Source organism: Coturnix japonica, chromosome 11 (assembly GCF_054131305.1).
Source record: "Coturnix japonica strain WE chromosome 11, WE-NBRP24, whole genome shotgun sequence".
Classification (NCBI taxonomy): domain Eukaryota; kingdom Metazoa; phylum Chordata; class Aves; order Galliformes; family Phasianidae; genus Coturnix; species Coturnix japonica.
Genome location: NC_140673.1, coordinates 5,958,280 through 5,976,181, shown reverse-complemented (window position 1 = coordinate 5,976,181; position 17,902 = coordinate 5,958,280). Strand labels below are relative to the sequence as shown.

Here is a 17,902-nt window from a genome sequence, read left to right as displayed (position 1 = left end):
GAGCAACAAGGAAAAGGGGTTTTGAGTTTTCTTAATTACTGAAGAGGTAAAGTACAGTGTCCCTGAATGCCTGGAGGTCCTTCTTCAACAGATGAATATCAATATGTGATAGAGGTAAGTAAGACTCAAATAATTGTGAGAGGGTTTCTTTCGGAGCTCCCTGTGGTAGAACAACTTTAACAACGTTAAGCATTCTTAAAATCAGTTTATTTACGTTTTCTGCATAATTAAGCTGTTGATCCCCTGTGGTGTGACCTGAAGAAGCTGGAGTTATTATTTCAGTCAAGCAAATTGATAGAAGGGTGATGATTAAAGACTAATGAGTGCTGAAGGCTAATGAGCTCACTGACCTTAAATGCTGTGGGAAGCTTAGTATGTGTAGCAGGTTAAGGGTCCTGCTCTTCTGTTGTCAGGTGCTGCTAATTGTAAATGTTACCAATAACTCCCAGTGGATGACTCAAGCAATGCAGGCTGAAGTTGCTGTTCCATAGCCTCTGCTAGAGCTTTTCCTTTAGGCAGCCCATTTACCTAAAACACGATGATAGCCCAAGCACTGAAGTGAGCCAAGCATTAACTACAGCCCAGCTATGGCTCCCAGCTTATTTGGATGAATCCTTCACTGCAGCAGGCCGTTTCCTGCTATTACTAGCGGAATAAGCTTAAAAAAACCACTTCTGAAAGGAGAAGCTGCATGTACCATGATGAATTTGCAAGGCTTCTAGGAATGGATAGGAGTTAAATAATTTCCTCCAGGGTGCGAGGCTCAGCAGCAAGCAGGGGAGTATGGCTGCGCTGGAGTTGCTGCAGTAGAGGGATGCTAGGAAAGCAGGAGGGCCATTGCAGTGCTTCATAATGAGGTGATGCTGTAGTAGTTTGTGGAGTCAGAGCCTACACAACACTAGGAGCTGGAACAGCAGGACACAGTGCAGACAAATTTAAGTGTTGTCAGATCAAATGGCTCGACTATTGTGTCTCTGCAGTCCATTAAAGCTCAAGTCTCTCTTGTTAAGCCTCAAAGATCGCAGCCTGCTTGTTACTAGAGTTTTGGGTTGCTTTTGTTTGCCTCAGTGTGTATGGAGGTAATTGGGACTGTGATCACTCTCCTGGGACTGAGCCAGCTGATGTGGGGTCAGGAGCAGACAGGGGCACCTGACAGGGCAGACAGAGGGAGCAGCCACTGCTCTGTGCTTCACCCCCAGGTCTTCCCCACTGCTCTTCCCTTCAAACCCAAATGTTCCATTAAGATGCTGTATGGTAGCAAATAATGAAAGATGGTAATTGTAAATACCCAGAAGGTTATTTACAAGGAAAACTTACCCATATGGAAGCCTTTGGTCTGCAGGGAACTACTGAGGCAATCTCCACCAAGGAGCAATCTCCAAGAGATGCTGCCTTTCTGATGGTCAGTCCTTAAATGAGGTCTAGAGGAGATGTAGTCAAGCTCCATCAGCTAAATTACTCTCACCTGTGCTCCCACAGCTGACCCCACACTTGCCTCAGCTGATTAATCAGAGGTTCAGGCTCTGATTACCAGTTTCCCATACAGCAACCAATATAGGAATATCAGCTGTTCCCAATAGGGCTGGAGTTGCTCACAGCTTACTGCTGCACAGGCTGTGCAAGAATCCAGCTTACATCCAGACAAACCCTGAGACTCTTTGCCCCCAGAAATACTGCTGGGTCAGATATAGTGTGCCATGCAACTTTATTGATGATTTTGGAAGGCCAGATAGCTTCGTAAAAATGACTGCTCCTATAGCCATGTGGTGATGCAGGACAGGCATGAGGTTGGCTGAGGGTCCTCCAGTTGACCATATGCACAGCCATGCGAGAAATCCCTCACAGCCCTCTTACTTCATGGAGATGATGACCTTCCCAGTGGACTTACGCTGAAGCACGTGGTTGAAGGCTTCATTTACCTGCAGGCACAAAGCCCTGAGTGCTTATGGGGATGGTCATCAGGGCAGGAGGTGCAGAACATGTGGAAGTAGTTGCTGTGTTGTCATGCTTGCAGTGTTATTCACTCAGTAAGAAGTTAATACAACCAGACCCTTGGTTTAGCTTTACGTGGGTACAATAGGCTGTAATGTTTTGCTTGGTGTGAACAAAGAGCTCATGATTTCCATCTGAGCCTGGGCTTTCTGTCCTTGGGATTCAATGCTGGGATTGAAATAACTCAGGAGCCAGCAAGCTCCTGGGTATTCCTCCATCTTGCATCCCTGGATTTACTGGATAGGGGCTACATAAGCATTTCTAAGGAGCTGTTATTTAAGGCTTGAAACACCATCACATCAGGGGTGGAAAAAAAGTGTTCTGAGCACCTTCAGAGGTGTTTGGGGGGAGGAGATGCAAATGAAGGCACATCACAACCCACTAATCCCCTTCTAAGATATTATCCCAGTACATTACTCTTTAAGACCACAAACTCTTTGGTGTATGAGTGTGTGTTTTTATGATTTCCCCATTGAGCACACTCCAATTCCAGCCTTGCAGTAGCAAACCAGAAGTTAACGTCTCCCTGGCTGAAACCCAATGGAAGAAGATTAAAAAGGGTGAGGGAAAATGGGATTTCTTGATTTAGTATTTTTGGATTTTAGGGCTTCTGCGTTTTCTGTGCCAGGGGTCTAACTGCACACACAAACCTATTTCTGCCCCCGTAAAAAGGCCTTGGCAACAGTTCTGAGCCATGTGTACCTCTTCCAGCTTGAAGACCGCTCCAATGCGCGGATGGATCTTTCTTTCCTGGCAATACTGAAGAAGGGAGGACATGGCAGAGGAGAAAAGGGGGAAATCCTCCTGCTGGTACCGACCCCAGTACACTCCCATGGCTGACACGTTCTTCAGGAGCAGTAGGTTGGCAGGAATTGAGGGGATTTTCCCTCCAGCAAAACCCATCACCACAATCCTGCCCTCCCAAGCCAAACTGCAGGAAAACAAGTGACAGACATTTGAAACCTCATCCCAAGGCAACATATGCTAACCTGGCCATGTGGGGCTGAACAAATGCATCTTATTCAGCCTCCAGCTTAGATATTAGGAAAAGTTTCTACTCAGACTGGTGAGATTTTGGCACAGGCTGCCCAAAGAGGTGGTGGAGTCACTGTCCCTGGAGGTGTTCAAGAACTGTGGAGGTGTGGCACTGAGGGACGTGGTCAGTGGGCACGGTGGGGATGGGTTGGGGTCTGACTGGATGATCTTACAGGTATTTCCCAACCTTAATGATTCTATGGTCTCTCTTCTATGATCTTTGCCTCCACCACCAGTTGGGGAAGGCAGAGCCTGGTGGGTTAGCATCACCTTGCTCAAGACGTGCCAATAGCATCACTTCTCACTTTCACTCACCTCCGCAGAGCAGCCTTGAAGATGTCCCCACCAACAGCTTCGATGGCCACGTCGACCCCTCTGCCACCTGTGAGTGCTGCCACCTGCTCCCTGAGACTGTTCTGGCTGTAGTTCACTGCGTGGCTTGCCCCATTTTCCAGGACCAGTTGGCACTTGGGGTCACTGCCAGCTGCTGCTATCACCTGAGAGGAAAGGTGCTCAGCCTCTAGGTATGCTTATTTTAATTAAAAACAATAACAGTTTGGAGTTGGAAACCCCACTCTTTCTCCTTCAATATTCAAATATTCAATATTCAAATATTTTCTTGCATGCAGCAAAAGAAGCACACTAAGGTGATGATTTTCATGGAGTTGGGAACAGGACTTCTAAAACGCCTAAGCCTCTAACCCTCTTCTGAAATGATGACCCATGGGGCAGATGCAAAGGGTCTTCATGCTGCCCATGGGGGCAATGGGGATTTATAATGGAGGTAAAGGAAGGACATGTGGCACCTGGATTGTGGGGCTGGTGTCTGACCCAGCAAATGCCTGGGCCTGGTTCTCTGCCACTGCATTACTGTGACTCCAGGCTACCTGCTTGCCAAGGCTGGAGCACATGAGGACAGGAGGAAAGGACAAAGCCTCAGTACCTTTGCCTGGAACACGCTGACAGCCAGATCAATGATGGCGAGGCCAGTGGCTCCAGCTCCTGCTGTCACTAGCACTGTTTCCCTGGCAGGAAGAGAAAGAATGAGAAAGCACAATAGAAACATACCCATCATTCCCTAATAGGGCAATATTTCAGCTGCATGGGGATCATACTGACATCAGGGTATGCTGAGTCCCAGTCACCCCGGGGGCTGTGCTGAACCAAAGTGAAGCTGCTCACCGTGGCTGCAGACGTGCTCGGTGGTGCAGAGCCAGCCAGGCTGTGCCGTAAGCAACAGGCAGCACTGCTGCATCCTCACTGGACACGTTATCAGGGATCTGCCACAGTGCCTGTATGTGGGATTCAACGGGCTGACAGCATCACTGGAGCTCACCGTGTGAAAAGGACTCATTTTAAAGGGGTTTTGTATCTCATAGCTGCATGCTGTATCCCACTGCAGCTGTGGCAGAGCTGAAGTGCTGAACTCAGAGGGAAACCCATATACTTGGTGTTCTCACCTTCTCATCAACAATGCACTCCTCTGCCATAGCGCTGACACCAGTCGCACCAATTACCCTCTGTCCCTGCAAGAACAGTCACTGTGTGGGCACCAGGAGAGAAATCACAGAATCCTTAAGGTTGGAAAAGACCATTAAGATCATCTAGTCCAACCATCAACCTGCACCCCCTGACCACATCCCTTAATTCCACAGCCCTTGAAAGCCTCTAGGGATGGTGACCCCAACATCTCTCTGGGCTGCCTGTTTGTAAGCATTACTAAATGGTGCAGCCCCCTCTCAGTTGTGCATTTTGTTTTCTTAAGGAATAGTGAACAGCACAAGCTGTGTCTACCAACAGTGACTGCATTAACTGCATGCACTGCATGCATTTATTCCCTCCTCCCGCTGTGTTTCCCTACATCCTCATGTTGTTCTCACCTCCTTCACAGCACTGACGTTTTCTCCTGTCTCCTTTACAGTCCCTGAAAACTCCATTCCTGCAGGATAAGTACATGCACATGCAGCACACGCTGACACAAGCCCACCTTCACACCCACAATTAGCAGCACCCTTGGTTAACAGACCCAGGTCATCAGCTCTTGCTTCCAGTACCTGGAATTTGAGAGAGAACCTCCCAGCAATAGGCACCACTGTACCCCCAAAGCATCAGCTGTAATAATTGCAATGTGAGGAAATCACCCCTGTGCTCTGCTGCAGTGGCTGCTGAGCACCCACCGGTGGAGCAGCCCCAGGGCCAGGCCATGCAGAAGCTGCACATAATGATTTCAGAGGACTTTTCCAAACTCAAGAGATTCTACCATTTGAAGTTCTCAGCAGCAAAGCACCAACTGAACAGAAGATGGCAGCATCAGCACAAGAGACAGCAAGCACCTCTAGTTAAGAATTCCTTATAATTCTGAATCCTGATGCATTTTTGCAGAGGACAGATGCTGCAGGGGAACAGGAGATGCCGTCAGCGCAGTGACTGACCCTGTGCAGGTGCTATAGTGGCACTGCTGGTACCTGTGCTTGTGGCAGTCACTGAGCTGCAAGAGCTCTGGGCTCCAGGCAGGAGCATCCCCAACCTCAAGGGTGGCTCATTCCCATAGGATGTGACACTTAGTCACCTATGACATCTGGTCACCGACTCACCAGGGGTGAACGGAAGAGCGTGTTTCTCCTGGTACAACCCCTGGCAGGCCAAGATATCTGCAAAGTTTAACCCGCAGTAATGGACAGACACACGGACCTGCGAGAGAAGGGGCCAAACATTAACTCCTGCATTCAGCCAAGAGCAGAGATTTAAAAGAGACACCCCAGCCTGGTGGAGACCACACAACATGCATGTATCACAGCCCAGTGACCCAGAGCCAATCTTCCCCTTGATGCCTGGTGGTCCTCACACACCTGGTGTGGCTGCAGCCGAGGGGCCGGGAGGTCCTGCACCAGCAGGGGTTGTGCCAGCTGTGTGCAGAGGGCTGCTCGGTACCCCCGGGCACCATGCTGGGCAGGCAGCCTCAGGGTGCAGAGCCTGGAAGGCAAATGAAGGGGAAATGTTCAGCTTGAGTGGGGAATGCCAACACTTTGCTGCTACTGGGAGGACAGGGAGGGCAAAAAGGGATGGGGATTGTGGGGGGATTGGGATATGGGGAGAGGGACGGGGGGAACTGGGAGTTGGGAGGGTGGAGAAATGGAGTGGGGTGGATAAGGAAAAGGGGATGGGAAACAGCGGGGATGGGTGGAAATTAGATTTGGAACGGACGGGGGTGGAAGGGGAAAGATGGGGAATGCGAGGGAGTACAAGGAGTTATAGACGAACGGACTGGGAATGGAAGGAGGGAAGTGGGGACTGGGTGGGGGGGGGTAGACGATGAAGAGAGTTGACGGGGAATGGGGGCGGTACGGAGGCAAAGCGACTCAGAAATGGATGCGAAAGGGCAGGGAATGCGCCAGCCCCACTCCCCCCCAGCTGCACCGTAACCCCACCGCCGCCGCCATGCCACTCCCGCAGCCTTCCGGACCCCGCGTACCGCCCGCCCGGGGCGGAGCCGGGCCGAGCTGGGCAGCGATTGGTACCGGCCATGAAGGAGGTGTCAGCGCCCGGCTGTACCGAGCCGGCCCGGCAGCATCGTGGCCGTGTCGGGTGAGGGGATGCGCAGCGCTGCGCGCCCTGCTCGGAGCGATGCAGCCTCCATCCATCTCCATGGCTCGCGGTGATCTATCGTACAGATGGGTCTGGCTCGTTACACGTCGCTTAATTAGAGCGGCGGCTCAATTTATTTGCCTTGCCTCGTCTTTATTAGCCACCGCTTAGCTCGTAATTAAGAGCAGCATGGGGGCTGTGGGAGCGGCCCACGCGTGTCTCCGCACGGCCTTTGTTCGCAGCCAGCCGCCTCCCCAGGGAGCCCCAGCGCCGGGCATTGGCACACGGCTGTGCGCCCAGTAGCGTGGGCAGGAACCTGATGCTTTAGGCAGCACGGAGCGGAAGCACAGCAGAAGCATGGATGAAGCAATGAGATAGGAGCCCAGAGGGAGAAGCCCTACGGCTTTGCTCCTATGGATGGCAAATCCAGAGGTTATTCGCTTCTCAAGTCATCCAACAAGAAAAATAGGGAGAAATCCTTCATTCCTCGCAGCCCAAAGACAAACCCTGACCCACGTAGCTGTCATCACAGCATCCATCGCCATCACCTCCCAGCGGCCTGGGGTTATCAGCCTAATGGTGATAATATGGGAACAGCTCCAAAAAAGGCCACTTAAAGACCGTATTCTTCATTGCCAGCCCCATGTCTTTTCACACCAGCTGCAGGGTTTTTCAGATCTTCAGAGCACCCAACCAGTGGCACCATGCTCCTAAAATCAGAGGGACAATGCCCAAATGGCTGCAGCATGGCTTTCCAGCTCCATTCTCCCTCCCATGGGCATCTATTGGCAGGAAAGGCTCTCAGAAGCCCATTTTTGGGGCCACCTGGTGTTTCAGAGGACACTGTCCCACTGCAGCAGGACCAGATATTCCTCTCCTCCATTATAGAACAATTAGAATCTTGCTGAAGCAGCACAAAGCTCAAAGCGAGGTAGGAACCCAACATCCGCACACGTATCCTGGGGGCAGCTGGCACGAGATAAAGGAGGGACGTTCTTTAATATTTAACCTTCCCCCACGCTGTTTCTCCTCTCTTTTTATCAGCGTTCACACTGTCTGCCATCCCCATCCAAACGGGCTTTGCCACAGAGATTCAGGCACTCAGCCCTGCCACAAGTTGGTACAGCAGGTCCAAGGGAACCAAATAGAGCTGAGGTTCCACCCATAAGGAATGTCCAGTGGGATGTGGGCAGCAACCCTGGCTGCTCCAGCTGCAGATGCTTAGGAAAGGGGGTTCGGAAAGGGAACACACAAAGCAAGCCTTCCTCCCGGCTTCCGGCACTCGGCGGCGGGGGGACTTCCTGAGCCAGAGGCTGCACGGATCCATCTAATCCTTTCTTTTTTTTTTCTTTGAATTCATTTATGCTTTTGGCCTCCATGACATCCTGTGGCAATAAGCTGCAGAACGTAATGATGTGCTGCGTGAGAAAGCGCTTCCTTCTGTCCGCTTGGGATGTGGCTGTTCCTCTCTGTGCTCCTTGGCTTGCTGAGCACTTTGGGTTTGAGCAAGGGTTTCAGTTTAACCAGGGCCTGTGTGTTAACATGAGGGCTATGGAGCAGCTTGTGGCTCTGCTTCTCACAGAGGGAATCCTACACATGCACTTGGGTTACTGTCATGCTCCCTCCACAGATACCCGCTGCATCACTGACTGTGAGGACCCCAAGCCAGAACAGCTGCACCAATGCACATGGAACTCAGGCATCTCTGTTTCCAGGATATCTTTATTTACAAAATATATCTATTTTTGCTACTGTCACCCTTCCTATTTTAGTCATCTCTGCTATTTATTATCACTTATCATGCCCCCAAACCAAGGCAGAAGAATGGATTTTGTTTCCCAACGGAGCACAGAACTTCAGAGAGTCCATTTTCGGGTCTCACTGGGAGTGTGGCAGACCCTACTTGATGAGAACCAGTCGCTGCTGTCCCATGTGTAACTGTCATCCCAATTCCGTGTGGCAACTCCTAAAACTCAGCAGTTTTTCTCTTGGCAGAAGCTCAACAGCAACATCCTTCCCCTGCAACACAAGCAGCTCCGTCCCCACTTCCCTGCAGCTGCCCCTGCAGGCTCAGGGCAGGCTGGAGGAGAGGATGGGGCTGCAGAGGAAGGCAGAGGGAAAACCTCAACAAGTTAATTGGATTATGGCCACTAAATGATAATGTCTTTGGGGTCCCTTGGGATGTCTCTATGGGGTCTTTGGGGCCCTTTGGGACATCCCTGTGGGGTCCTTGGGGTCTTTGGGACATCTCTATGGTGAGTATATTATAAGCAGCAGTGGGTACAAGCAGTGGTAGAAAGAACATGGGACACGAGGTATTCACATCCAGTGGGCTCACTGCCACTGTGTGAGTCCTGCAGCTCTGACACCCAGCACAAACTTGTTGGGTTTGAGTTGTGATCCTGCCACACTACAGAGCTGAGTTACAGCCTCATCAGAGGGAACTCACGGCTCGCAGCCAAGCTACTGTATAACTCACCGTGTGGGTGCTCTTATTTATTGTAGCTCACAATGAAACAGGACAGCGAGCAGCACGGCTGGATGTGGGAGAGCCGGGTCTGGCTTGGAGCAGCTTTATGGCTGGGGAACGACTGTGTCAAGGGCAGTGTTGTTTAAGTGTCAGAATAAGGGCAAAAATATTTGTATCTTTATACGAATGCAGAAGTTGTGGACAGAGAGGAGCTGTTAGAGGCAGCCTGTGCTAAGCTTCAGGTCTTAGCATGTTGTTTCAGGGAGATGGTTGTGCTGCTACATCATCTCCGCACCATGGAGATAATCACAGCATCTGTGTGCTTGGACAAACTTGCCTGCTTTGTATCGATCAGTGCTGGGCACAGGGCAGGGGAGGGAGCCCAGTGCAAGCTGAACTGCTGCTTGTCCTCCCTGGGAACTCATGTTTTGGTGTTATGATCTGAAACACAGCAGGATCCATGACCCAGAGCCTTACTCTGGTCACTGAGTCATTAAGGTTGAAAAGTCCAACTGATGCCAGTGACTGCTCTGATTGCATCCGTCAGTGCCATATCTTACCCTCGGGTTGAACAACATGGGACAGCGACCTCCGTGGGCAGCTTGTGCCTTACTGCTCTTTTGGAGGGGGAACGTTCCTTATACCCAACCTGAACCTCTCCTGGCACAGCCTGATGCCATCCATCACCTCTCATCCTATCGCTGTTACCAGGAGCAGAGGCCGACCCCTCCTCACCACAGCCTCCTTTCAGGCTGTTATACAGAGCAATGAGGTCTCCCCTTTGCTCCTTTTACCCACACCGCCCCATCCCATTCCCTCCCCCTCTCCCCATCACACCCCACACAGCTCTGGACACGGCTCAGAACCTCAATGTCTTTCTCACACTGAGGTACCCAGAGCTGAACACAGCACTGAGGTGCGGCCCCTCCAGAGCGGAGCCGCCGCCATTCCCGCAGCGCTCCATCCGCACGCGGCCCCTCGCAGCCCAGCTTAGGCCCGAATCCGGCTGCTCCTCTCGAGGACCCGTCCCCCCGCTGCTCCCTGCCCGGCTCCGGAGCGCGGCCGCCTCCTCCCCCTTCTCCTCCCGTCGCGCTGACGCAGGGGGCGGGCGGCGGCGGCCGAGGGGCGGGATGGAGCCGCGCTGAGGCGAGGCGCGGCCGGGCAGCAGCGCGGGCGGCGGCGGCGGTGGTGCCCCGCTCCTCGCCATGGAGGCGGCCCCCGCGGCGAGCGAGCCGGCGGCCTGGGCGGCCGAGGCGCTGGCGGAGCCGGAGTTGGGCTCGGACGAGCTGGAAGCGGCGGGCGGAGCGTTGGACCGCGTCCTGCTGGACTCGGTGTGCCAGCAGCAGGGCTGGGTCCGCGTCTACGGTAAGGGGCGCCGGGGGGCGGTGCGGACTATCGCGGCGGGGTCTGCGCGGAGGGCCCAACTTTTCCCTCAGTTTTGGGCGATCCCCGCTCGTGATTTCGGTGCTCCTCGGCCGTTCCGCGTCCTCCTCCCCTCCAGCCCAGCCCTCCGGCCCGGCCCGCCGCCCCCTGCTCCACGACCGGGCTGGTGCTGCTCTGTGCTCGGTCCTCCGGATGGAAGTTTGGGTTGGTTTTGTCTTAAGCAGCGTCCGACTCGTGGCTTTCACTTGAGCTCCTAGACCTGAGTGCTGTGATGTCCGCAATGCTTACAGTCTAAGATGTAACCTTTGTTTTAAAAACAAACAAAAAAAACAACATAAAACCACCTCTCTGCTGCTGTCTGAAGGCTCAGGAGAACCCGAGTGTCTTTGGATTATTTGTTCGCATGGAGCTGTTTCCATAAGGTAAAGTGAGAACTTGCTGGGGATGCCTGGCTCTGGCCTACCTGCCTGGGTGGCTGAAGCAGCAGCGTGCTCAGAATGAGCCTTGGTGAGGAGCAGTGGTGTTGGTGAGGAGCAGTGCTGATGGTGAGGAGCAGTGCTGTTGGTAAGGAGCAGTGCTGTTAGTGAGAGCACACTGTGACAGGCTCATGGGCTGACACCAACGTGTAGATGAACGGAACGGCACCCGTGTGATGGAGCGACCAACTCAAAGGCTGTAAGAATCACAGTAGACTTCAAGCATGTAAAATAACGTCGCGTAGCCCGAGGACCGTAGCTAATTATTCTCAGTCTGTGTTTAAAAACAACTCATTATCTCTTTCCCCGGCGTAGAAGCTGATGTGGTGGTGTCACCCTCCCTCCTCCCCTTGAAGCTGCAGTCATGTTATCTAGGATGTGTGTATTTCCTCCTTCCTCGCCTTTTCTTTTTTTGTCGTCCTGGATAAGTTTGCAGACAATGAATCGAACTGAAATTGCACCGTGTTTGTGCACAACTAAATGCGGGTTACAGACCTGTGAGTGACAAGTGTTATTTATGGGATTAAAAGTAAAGCCTCCACGCAGTTGTTGGAGGAACCACAGCAGCACAGCTAAAGAAAACAGGGGCAGAAAGCTCAGCCTCATTGTCTGCATTGTCTGATAAACAATGAGAGCACTAACACTAATTATTTCACCATGGATGGCCGGAGGAGAGAAGGAATATATGACATGAAGAGATGAGAGCTATTTTCCGGCATAGCAAGATATGCAGCTTTTGATGCTGTTGTGTTTCTTTTCCACGTGAGATGTGGACAACTGTGTGATGGAGTTGTTCTATGTGAAAGGTGATTGAGGAGCTGCGGAAAGGCTTGTTTTAGAGGAGGAGAGTTTGGTGTCTATCTAGGAATGACCTCTCATTTGTGTACATCTGTTCTGCAGTAGTGAACCATCCCATTCCTATCTGTCTGAGGCAGCAATTACTGGCATGAGGGGAGCTGGTCCAGTTGCAGAGCCTGTAAAACTTCATCTGTAAGCAGAGAGAAAAGCTCTGAGCAGTAAAGTACCATCATTACCCGCCTCTTGTGGCTCACCAGCAGCATGACCATGATGTGAGTCCAGCAGGACTTTGCCATGTCTGGGATGTGATTTCAGAGTGACACTGAGGTCCCGCCTGACCTCACTGCGAGATCTAAATCACAGTCGGGCTATTTTTGCATTTCCTGCTGCTGTAGTTAAAGTGTAGCTTTCCCATTCTGTTTTTCTGGAGGCCCCTGCACCTTCTGGTTGGGTGAATTAGCAGGAATGTGATCAGACCACAAGTACATGGTTTCCCTCCTGACAGAGCTTTTAGCAGGCAGCTTCCCCTGCAAGGGTGTTTGAACAGTGAGTGGGAACAGCACGTTTGCTTGTTATGGTGAGAGGTTTAGTTACTTATGAAGCCAAATCATGTGAGTGTCACTGGGTGATGCTTCCAACAACTAGTTTTGACACACAACAATTGTGTGTAAAATACCTATCAATGCGATCTGAGTAACAGCTTCCTTCAGGCTGACTGTATGTGTGGAGTGGGTGAGAGGGAAGGGGGTTGTGTTGCCTGGATTAATACTGTGCTTTTTCCCTCTGTAAAAGGGAAGAGTGACTCTTGAAAGTCTCTACCGGTGTTTTAAGTCAAAGCCTGGACGTCTTTTTCTCTGTTCTTTAGCACTGGTTTCGGGGTAGACGAGGGAATGAATGATTTACAGCTTTCTCAGTGCTAACTCTGAAAACACAGCAATTATATCGCTTGGTACGGCTGACTGAGCGCCCATGGATTTTGTAACAATGAATTATAAAGCTAGCGCTGCAGCATTGGTGTTAAATGTTGCATGTGATGGGGGCAGAATCAGATTTTGCCCAACTTACAGTCTGCATCTAAACAGGGTTGTAAACTTCTGCAGTGGTGGCTGTCAGATCTGCTTCTGGCTCTAAGCTCACGGTGAGCACTCGTGCACTAAAGGGACTGATTTTGAAGCAGGGGTTGTGGAAATAAGTAGAAAATAGCACGTTCAAGAGACCATTCCTTCTTCAGTGTTCATCCTGGGAGTGGGCAGCGCTGCTCTGTGGCCTTATCTGGGCTAAGAAATGTCTTCCCATTTTAGCACTGGTGCTAAAAGTCGATAGTAGCTGTACAAACTGTAGTGCAGATCAGACGGGGGTGTTTTCATCACCTTGTCCTCTAATGCTGCCGGTGGCTGGGGACGTGCCTTGCTGCCACAGCAGCCCTGCTTACCCCCCTTCCTAGCAGCAGGAGCCTGCTCTTCACATCTGCACTCAAAGGCTGGATATTGACCTCCAGGCAGAGCTTAACTCCAAATGAAAGCTCTAGACCTGGAATAACCAGACAGAAATGTCTCTGAGCCACCTGAAACTTGAGTTCGAAGCTTTTAAGCATTGGCCCTCAGAAAATACTAGGCTTGTGCTCAGGGCTTGAAGCTCCGGTAATCCACGTAATGTCATGTGGAGATTAAAATACAGCCGAGACTCAAGCACTGACCAGAAGCATCTCTAATCATGTGAAATTCAGTCCAAAAACCCCATTTCCACGCGTTACCTGTTCCAGCAATCTGTCATCTTCTTTACTCTGTTTTGTAAGTGGCTCTGACTCTGTTCTCAAGAGTTTTTAGTTTCTTTATAGCCTGTCTCACTGTTACTTTGTCGGTAGCTTGGTATATTTTTATATACATGTATATATATATATATAATTTCTACTGCTTACAGTAGTACTTAAAAAAGCAGAGGTCTTTTCTTTCCTCTTTGGGTGAGTGCTGCTGACAACCAGCATCATCTCGCTGTCAGTAACCCCTGTCCTTCCAGCCCTGCTCACGCTGAGCCATAGAGGCTGGAGAGCCTTTTCCAGGTGATGCCCTCCCCCAAACCCAGCACACTGTCCCACGACCTAAGCAGACCCCACCAGGTGGCGGCATTTTCTTGACGGTGGTGCCGGAGCTGCTGAAGATGCCCAAGGCTGCCTGAAATACACAGCGTCTTCTCTCTGCTTCCAACTTCCAGACCTTAGCGTGCACCTCCAGGAGCTCAGTTCAGAAGCCATCTGAAGGCTGCCTGATGAGGAGGAGGTGGGGGAGGATGTGTTTGATGTGAGCGACCAAACAGAAGTTCATAACGCATGCAAGGCCATCTCATGGTTTAGAGACAGCTTTTAAACCCTCCTGGGCTCTTCTTCTCCTCAAGGTGAACTCAGGTGGCATAGCTGGGCTGTGTTCCACATAAAGCTGCGTTTGTGTGTGTGATTCTTTGCCGTTATGGAGGGCTTATTAAGTGGGATAAGCTGAAGGTGTGAATGAGAAGCTGCTGCCAAGGAAAGCTGACAGTCAGCTTATAGCTTGTGGAGTGTCTGTGTAGGCAGCCTTGTTAGGAAGCGGAGGAGGTCGGTGCTTCTGAGCACTGCTTTTCCTTCTGATCAATAGGCTTATTTTTAACTCAGCCAGCAAGTTGTGCAGAAGTGTAAGGTAAGGCTTTGGGGATGGAAGTGATGTTTCCTGTGCATTTGGGCTGTCGTGGTGTCTGACCTTATGGCAGCCTTCGTGTACCAATGTGTTGTGTTGTTACAGACATTAAATAACATTAAAGCTCTTTTTACGTCTTGTTAAGGTGATAAATGACAACTGCTTCGAGTTGATTCTCTACTCTAAAAGACAGAATGTGATATGAAGGCTGGAGTTTAAGTTACTGTGCTTGCTGCAGGTTAAAGCTGATAAGCATGCTTTGAGCAGAGGCACTGCCTGCCCTTAACAGCCAGCATCACAGAATCATTAAAGCTTGAGGAAAACCTCTAAGATCATCAAATCCATCCGTCATGTCCACTAAGGGCATCCCTAGGAGGGGAGTGTCCAAGGATGTGACTGAAGCACTCATGCAGATGATCTGCTGGTACCTGCCATGTGCCAGCTCCTCCTTTGTAGTGTGTCATGCATTTGGGCTATGACTTGGAGAGCAGCTGAGGGCTGCCTGTATCCTTCTTTCTCCTTTGCTTTGCTCCCAGCTTTGCAGTGTTAGCCCTTCCATGTTCAAACTGTTTGCCCACTCCCTTTTTAAGGAACACTGGCGTTAATTTGTGCATAAATGGTTGGTGTCAGGGTGGTTTTTTCTTGCTCTTTCCATAGTTGTTTTTAGCTGGGCCCTTTCAGCTGCCTGTGTTGTGCCAAATGTTGCCTAGGTTACTCATTTATTAAAAGTCACTGAAGTATTTGGAAGTATCAACAATTCTGGTGTGTGCCGGGGAAAACGAGGATGACATGATGTTCAAACACCCAGTTTCCTGACTCCTGCCTTTCGGCCGCACGATTTGTCTCTGGCCAAACATTTTAATGCGGTGCTGTTTCCTATTTTTAAACAATAGGGAAAAAAAGGGGAGAGATAACGGGAGCGTAACTATGACCCGTTGGCTTATTATGAGATCATGGGTTCCTTTCAACTGATATTTATAGATTTAAAAAGAAAAAGGGGGGGGTGGGGGAGAAGCTGAGATTTCAGCATTTTTCTGGCATATATGCTTTCATAGCCCCAAGGTCACCGAGTCAAACCCTCATCTGAATTCTTTCAAAGCCCTCTGTAAAGGCTCATCGTAATCATGGAAGTGAGATCTGTGTCTGCAAGGAAAGTAACCAAAGGAAGGGAAGAATTACTGCGTTTTGGTTAGTAAACTTCTAACAGTCCTTTGTGTGCTTTGTCCCCCCTCTCTTCATCTCGGAAAGCCATTATAGAAATGATCAGGAGAAAATCACGTTTGTTAATTCTCTTTAATGCCTTTTCAAAAGGTCACAAAACTGTAGAAAGGCTCTTCTCCATGAATCTGGATTATTTTTAATTATAAGGCAAGTTGGAGTAGTGCAAGTAATGAGCTCTTGGAGGTGGAAGGAGGTCTTTGCACTTAAGTAAATGTAAAAGCACGTCTTGGATTTAGACTCTGTATTATCTAAAGGATTATTATGTTTTTTTCCCTACAGCTGGGAATGCCCCATTAAAAATTAGCTCTTACACTGCCAGCACAGGCAGCCACTTAGTTCAACACATTAATTCTGCAAACTGTGGGAAAACGACTCCCATTTCAGCAGATGTGCGGTGCGTCTGCTGTGGATTTGCATAAGAATGCATATGCTTCACTGTTCGGTTCTGGCTTGATTAAAACTTGCAGGCACCTTTTCCTTTCCCGTAGTGCCGTGTCTGCATTCTTGGACATTAGTAGTTTAATTGAAAAAGCCCTGTTTTCTTCTTTGTTCAGGTTATTCATTGTATTTACCCGGCGTTGTGCTGTAGATGTGCGTGGTGTTTTGCAGATGGAGGCTGCCTTTGGATGCTGCAGTCTGGACTGAAGAAGAATGGAAATAACATGGTGAATAAGTTTGGAAGGAGATGGAGAATTACACGGTAGAGTGTTTTGGGAGGGGGCTGTGTGCCTGGAGATGTGCTCACAAGGAGATGCAGGACTGGGAGCCAGTATTGCTGGGGGATGAGAAGTATTTAGAGACTGAAAGTGACCCCCCACCTATCAGGCTTCGTAGAATCATCTGGGCTAGAAAAGGCCTCAGAGATCCCTGAGTCCAACCACCAAGTCCCTCCCAGCAGTAGGTCCAAAGCATTCAGCAGAACCCTTCAGCTTGCTCCTTTTCCCAGTGTGATTTGCATGGGAAAACAACAAAAAAACCCACAAAAAGCCATATTGTGGCACCAGTTCTGGAAGCTTGCAGTACTCTGGGTACCAGTTGAAGCACGATACCCACAGAGTGGGTCCTGGAAAAGAAGGCGACAACTCAGATTGTGGTGTGAAGTTTCTGACAAGGAGAAACGAATTAGGAAGCAATGCTTTGCATAGGCTGCCACATCAAATGCTGGATGCGTTCCGCCGGGAGAAGAGGCTTTGTGTCTTTGTGTCTGGGTTTCTTGTAGGGGTTTTTTGGCATGAAGGAATAAAAGACAACAGAGCAGCATTCAAGAGGAAGCTTAATGCTGGAGGAATGCAGCTCTGGAAGGGCACTGCCCCAAGTGTCCTGCTGCATGATGGGGCCCTCATTACCAGCAGAGCACTTCAGGGCTGGCGAGCATCGGAGTTTTGCATCTCCAAATTCAGTTGCCATTGACTCAGTGGATTGGATTATGATAAGCAGAGGTAATTCACACCTGAGCTGACTCTTTAGTGCAAGCTTGAGCGCAGATGCTGAGCTTGTCAGCACACCATATGGGAACAGGAGTTTCCCATCCTGGGACAGCATGGCCAGAGAGGCTGAAGTCAATGAAAATAGACGAGAGGAGTGAAATGATGATGGCTTCTTCAGTTTTGTGTGCTGTCTTATGCAATCCCCAAGTCTTTTGGGTTTAAATAAAATTGAATCAGCTACACTTACTCACACCATTCATTGCCTTGCAGTGTGAGTGCATCTGAAGCATCAGCGGTTTTATTGGAGAGAGCTGCTGAGATGTAGGAAGGTGAGGAAACGGGGCACAAGTAGGTCAGATAACTCGCCTAAGGACACGCATCAGAAGTCAGATCTCCTGAGACCTCTGCAGTGCTTTGCTTGCATAGCTCGATTTGCAGTGCCTTGCATTTGGGATACCTTTAAGCCTATTACTTTGCTTGGATCCTCCTGTGGCTATTAATAATCCTCTCAAATACTGCATTAGCTGTCAGATCTGCAGGTCAGCAGGGCAAGATGCTCCACAGGGAAGCTTCCATTCAGGTGGTTATGTCTGCTCGCTCCCTTTTTTGGCAGCAACAGAGGTGAAGTTTCGTTGACCTTCAAAATGTAATAAACTTATCTCACTGCAGTGATAGCAGGCTGGGCTGCTGGCACGGAGGGCGTTGGACAGCCAGTACTGATTAACTCCTCTCCATTTGTGTACAGGGCCAGGTGTGTGCCTAAATCGTTATTTCCAAGAAGATAACTCTTCACTGTAGAGGAAAATGCATCACAGATGGAGGCTGGAAAACAACTGAGCAAAGATTATA

The 17,902-nt window shown here is 50.1% G+C and overlaps 2 protein-coding genes across 5 annotated transcripts in view; one reads left to right on the top strand and one right to left on the bottom strand.

Moving 5' to 3' along the window:
- Positions 1-1,688: 1,688 nt before the first annotated feature.
- On the bottom strand, positions 1,689-6,689 carry LOC107317300 (protein Cryzl2-like). 2 transcript variants are annotated; one of them, XM_015869822.3, is made up of 10 exons: positions 6,445-6,689; positions 5,877-6,000; positions 5,622-5,718; positions 4,908-4,966; positions 4,488-4,553; positions 4,210-4,319; positions 3,971-4,052; positions 3,343-3,524; positions 2,695-2,751; positions 1,689-1,919 (listed from the first exon to the last, which is right to left on the bottom strand). In XM_015869822.3, exons 1-10 carry the CDS (start codon positions 6,672-6,674, stop codon positions 1,916-1,918), a joined length of 1,011 nt encoding a protein of 336 aa, XP_015725308.2. In that variant the 5' UTR covers positions 6,675-6,689; the 3' UTR covers positions 1,689-1,915. The 2 variants fall into 2 exon arrangements, with proteins under 2 accessions (XP_015725308.2, XP_015725306.2); XM_015869820.3 differs by having other exon boundaries at positions 2,695-2,923; positions 6,445-6,493.
- Positions 6,690-9,947: 3,258 nt separating this feature from the next.
- RASAL2 (RAS protein activator like 2) overlaps positions 9,948-17,902 on the top strand; it is a 138,530-nt gene continuing 130,575 nt past the window's right edge. For all 3 annotated transcript variants that reach the window (XM_015869601.3, XM_015869600.3, XM_015869599.3), the window contains exon 1: positions 9,948-10,447. In XM_015869601.3, the coding sequence (XP_015725087.2) occupies positions 10,288-10,447 (160 nt within the window). In that variant the 5' untranslated portion in view covers positions 9,948-10,287. The remainder of the gene's footprint in view (positions 10,448-17,902) is intronic.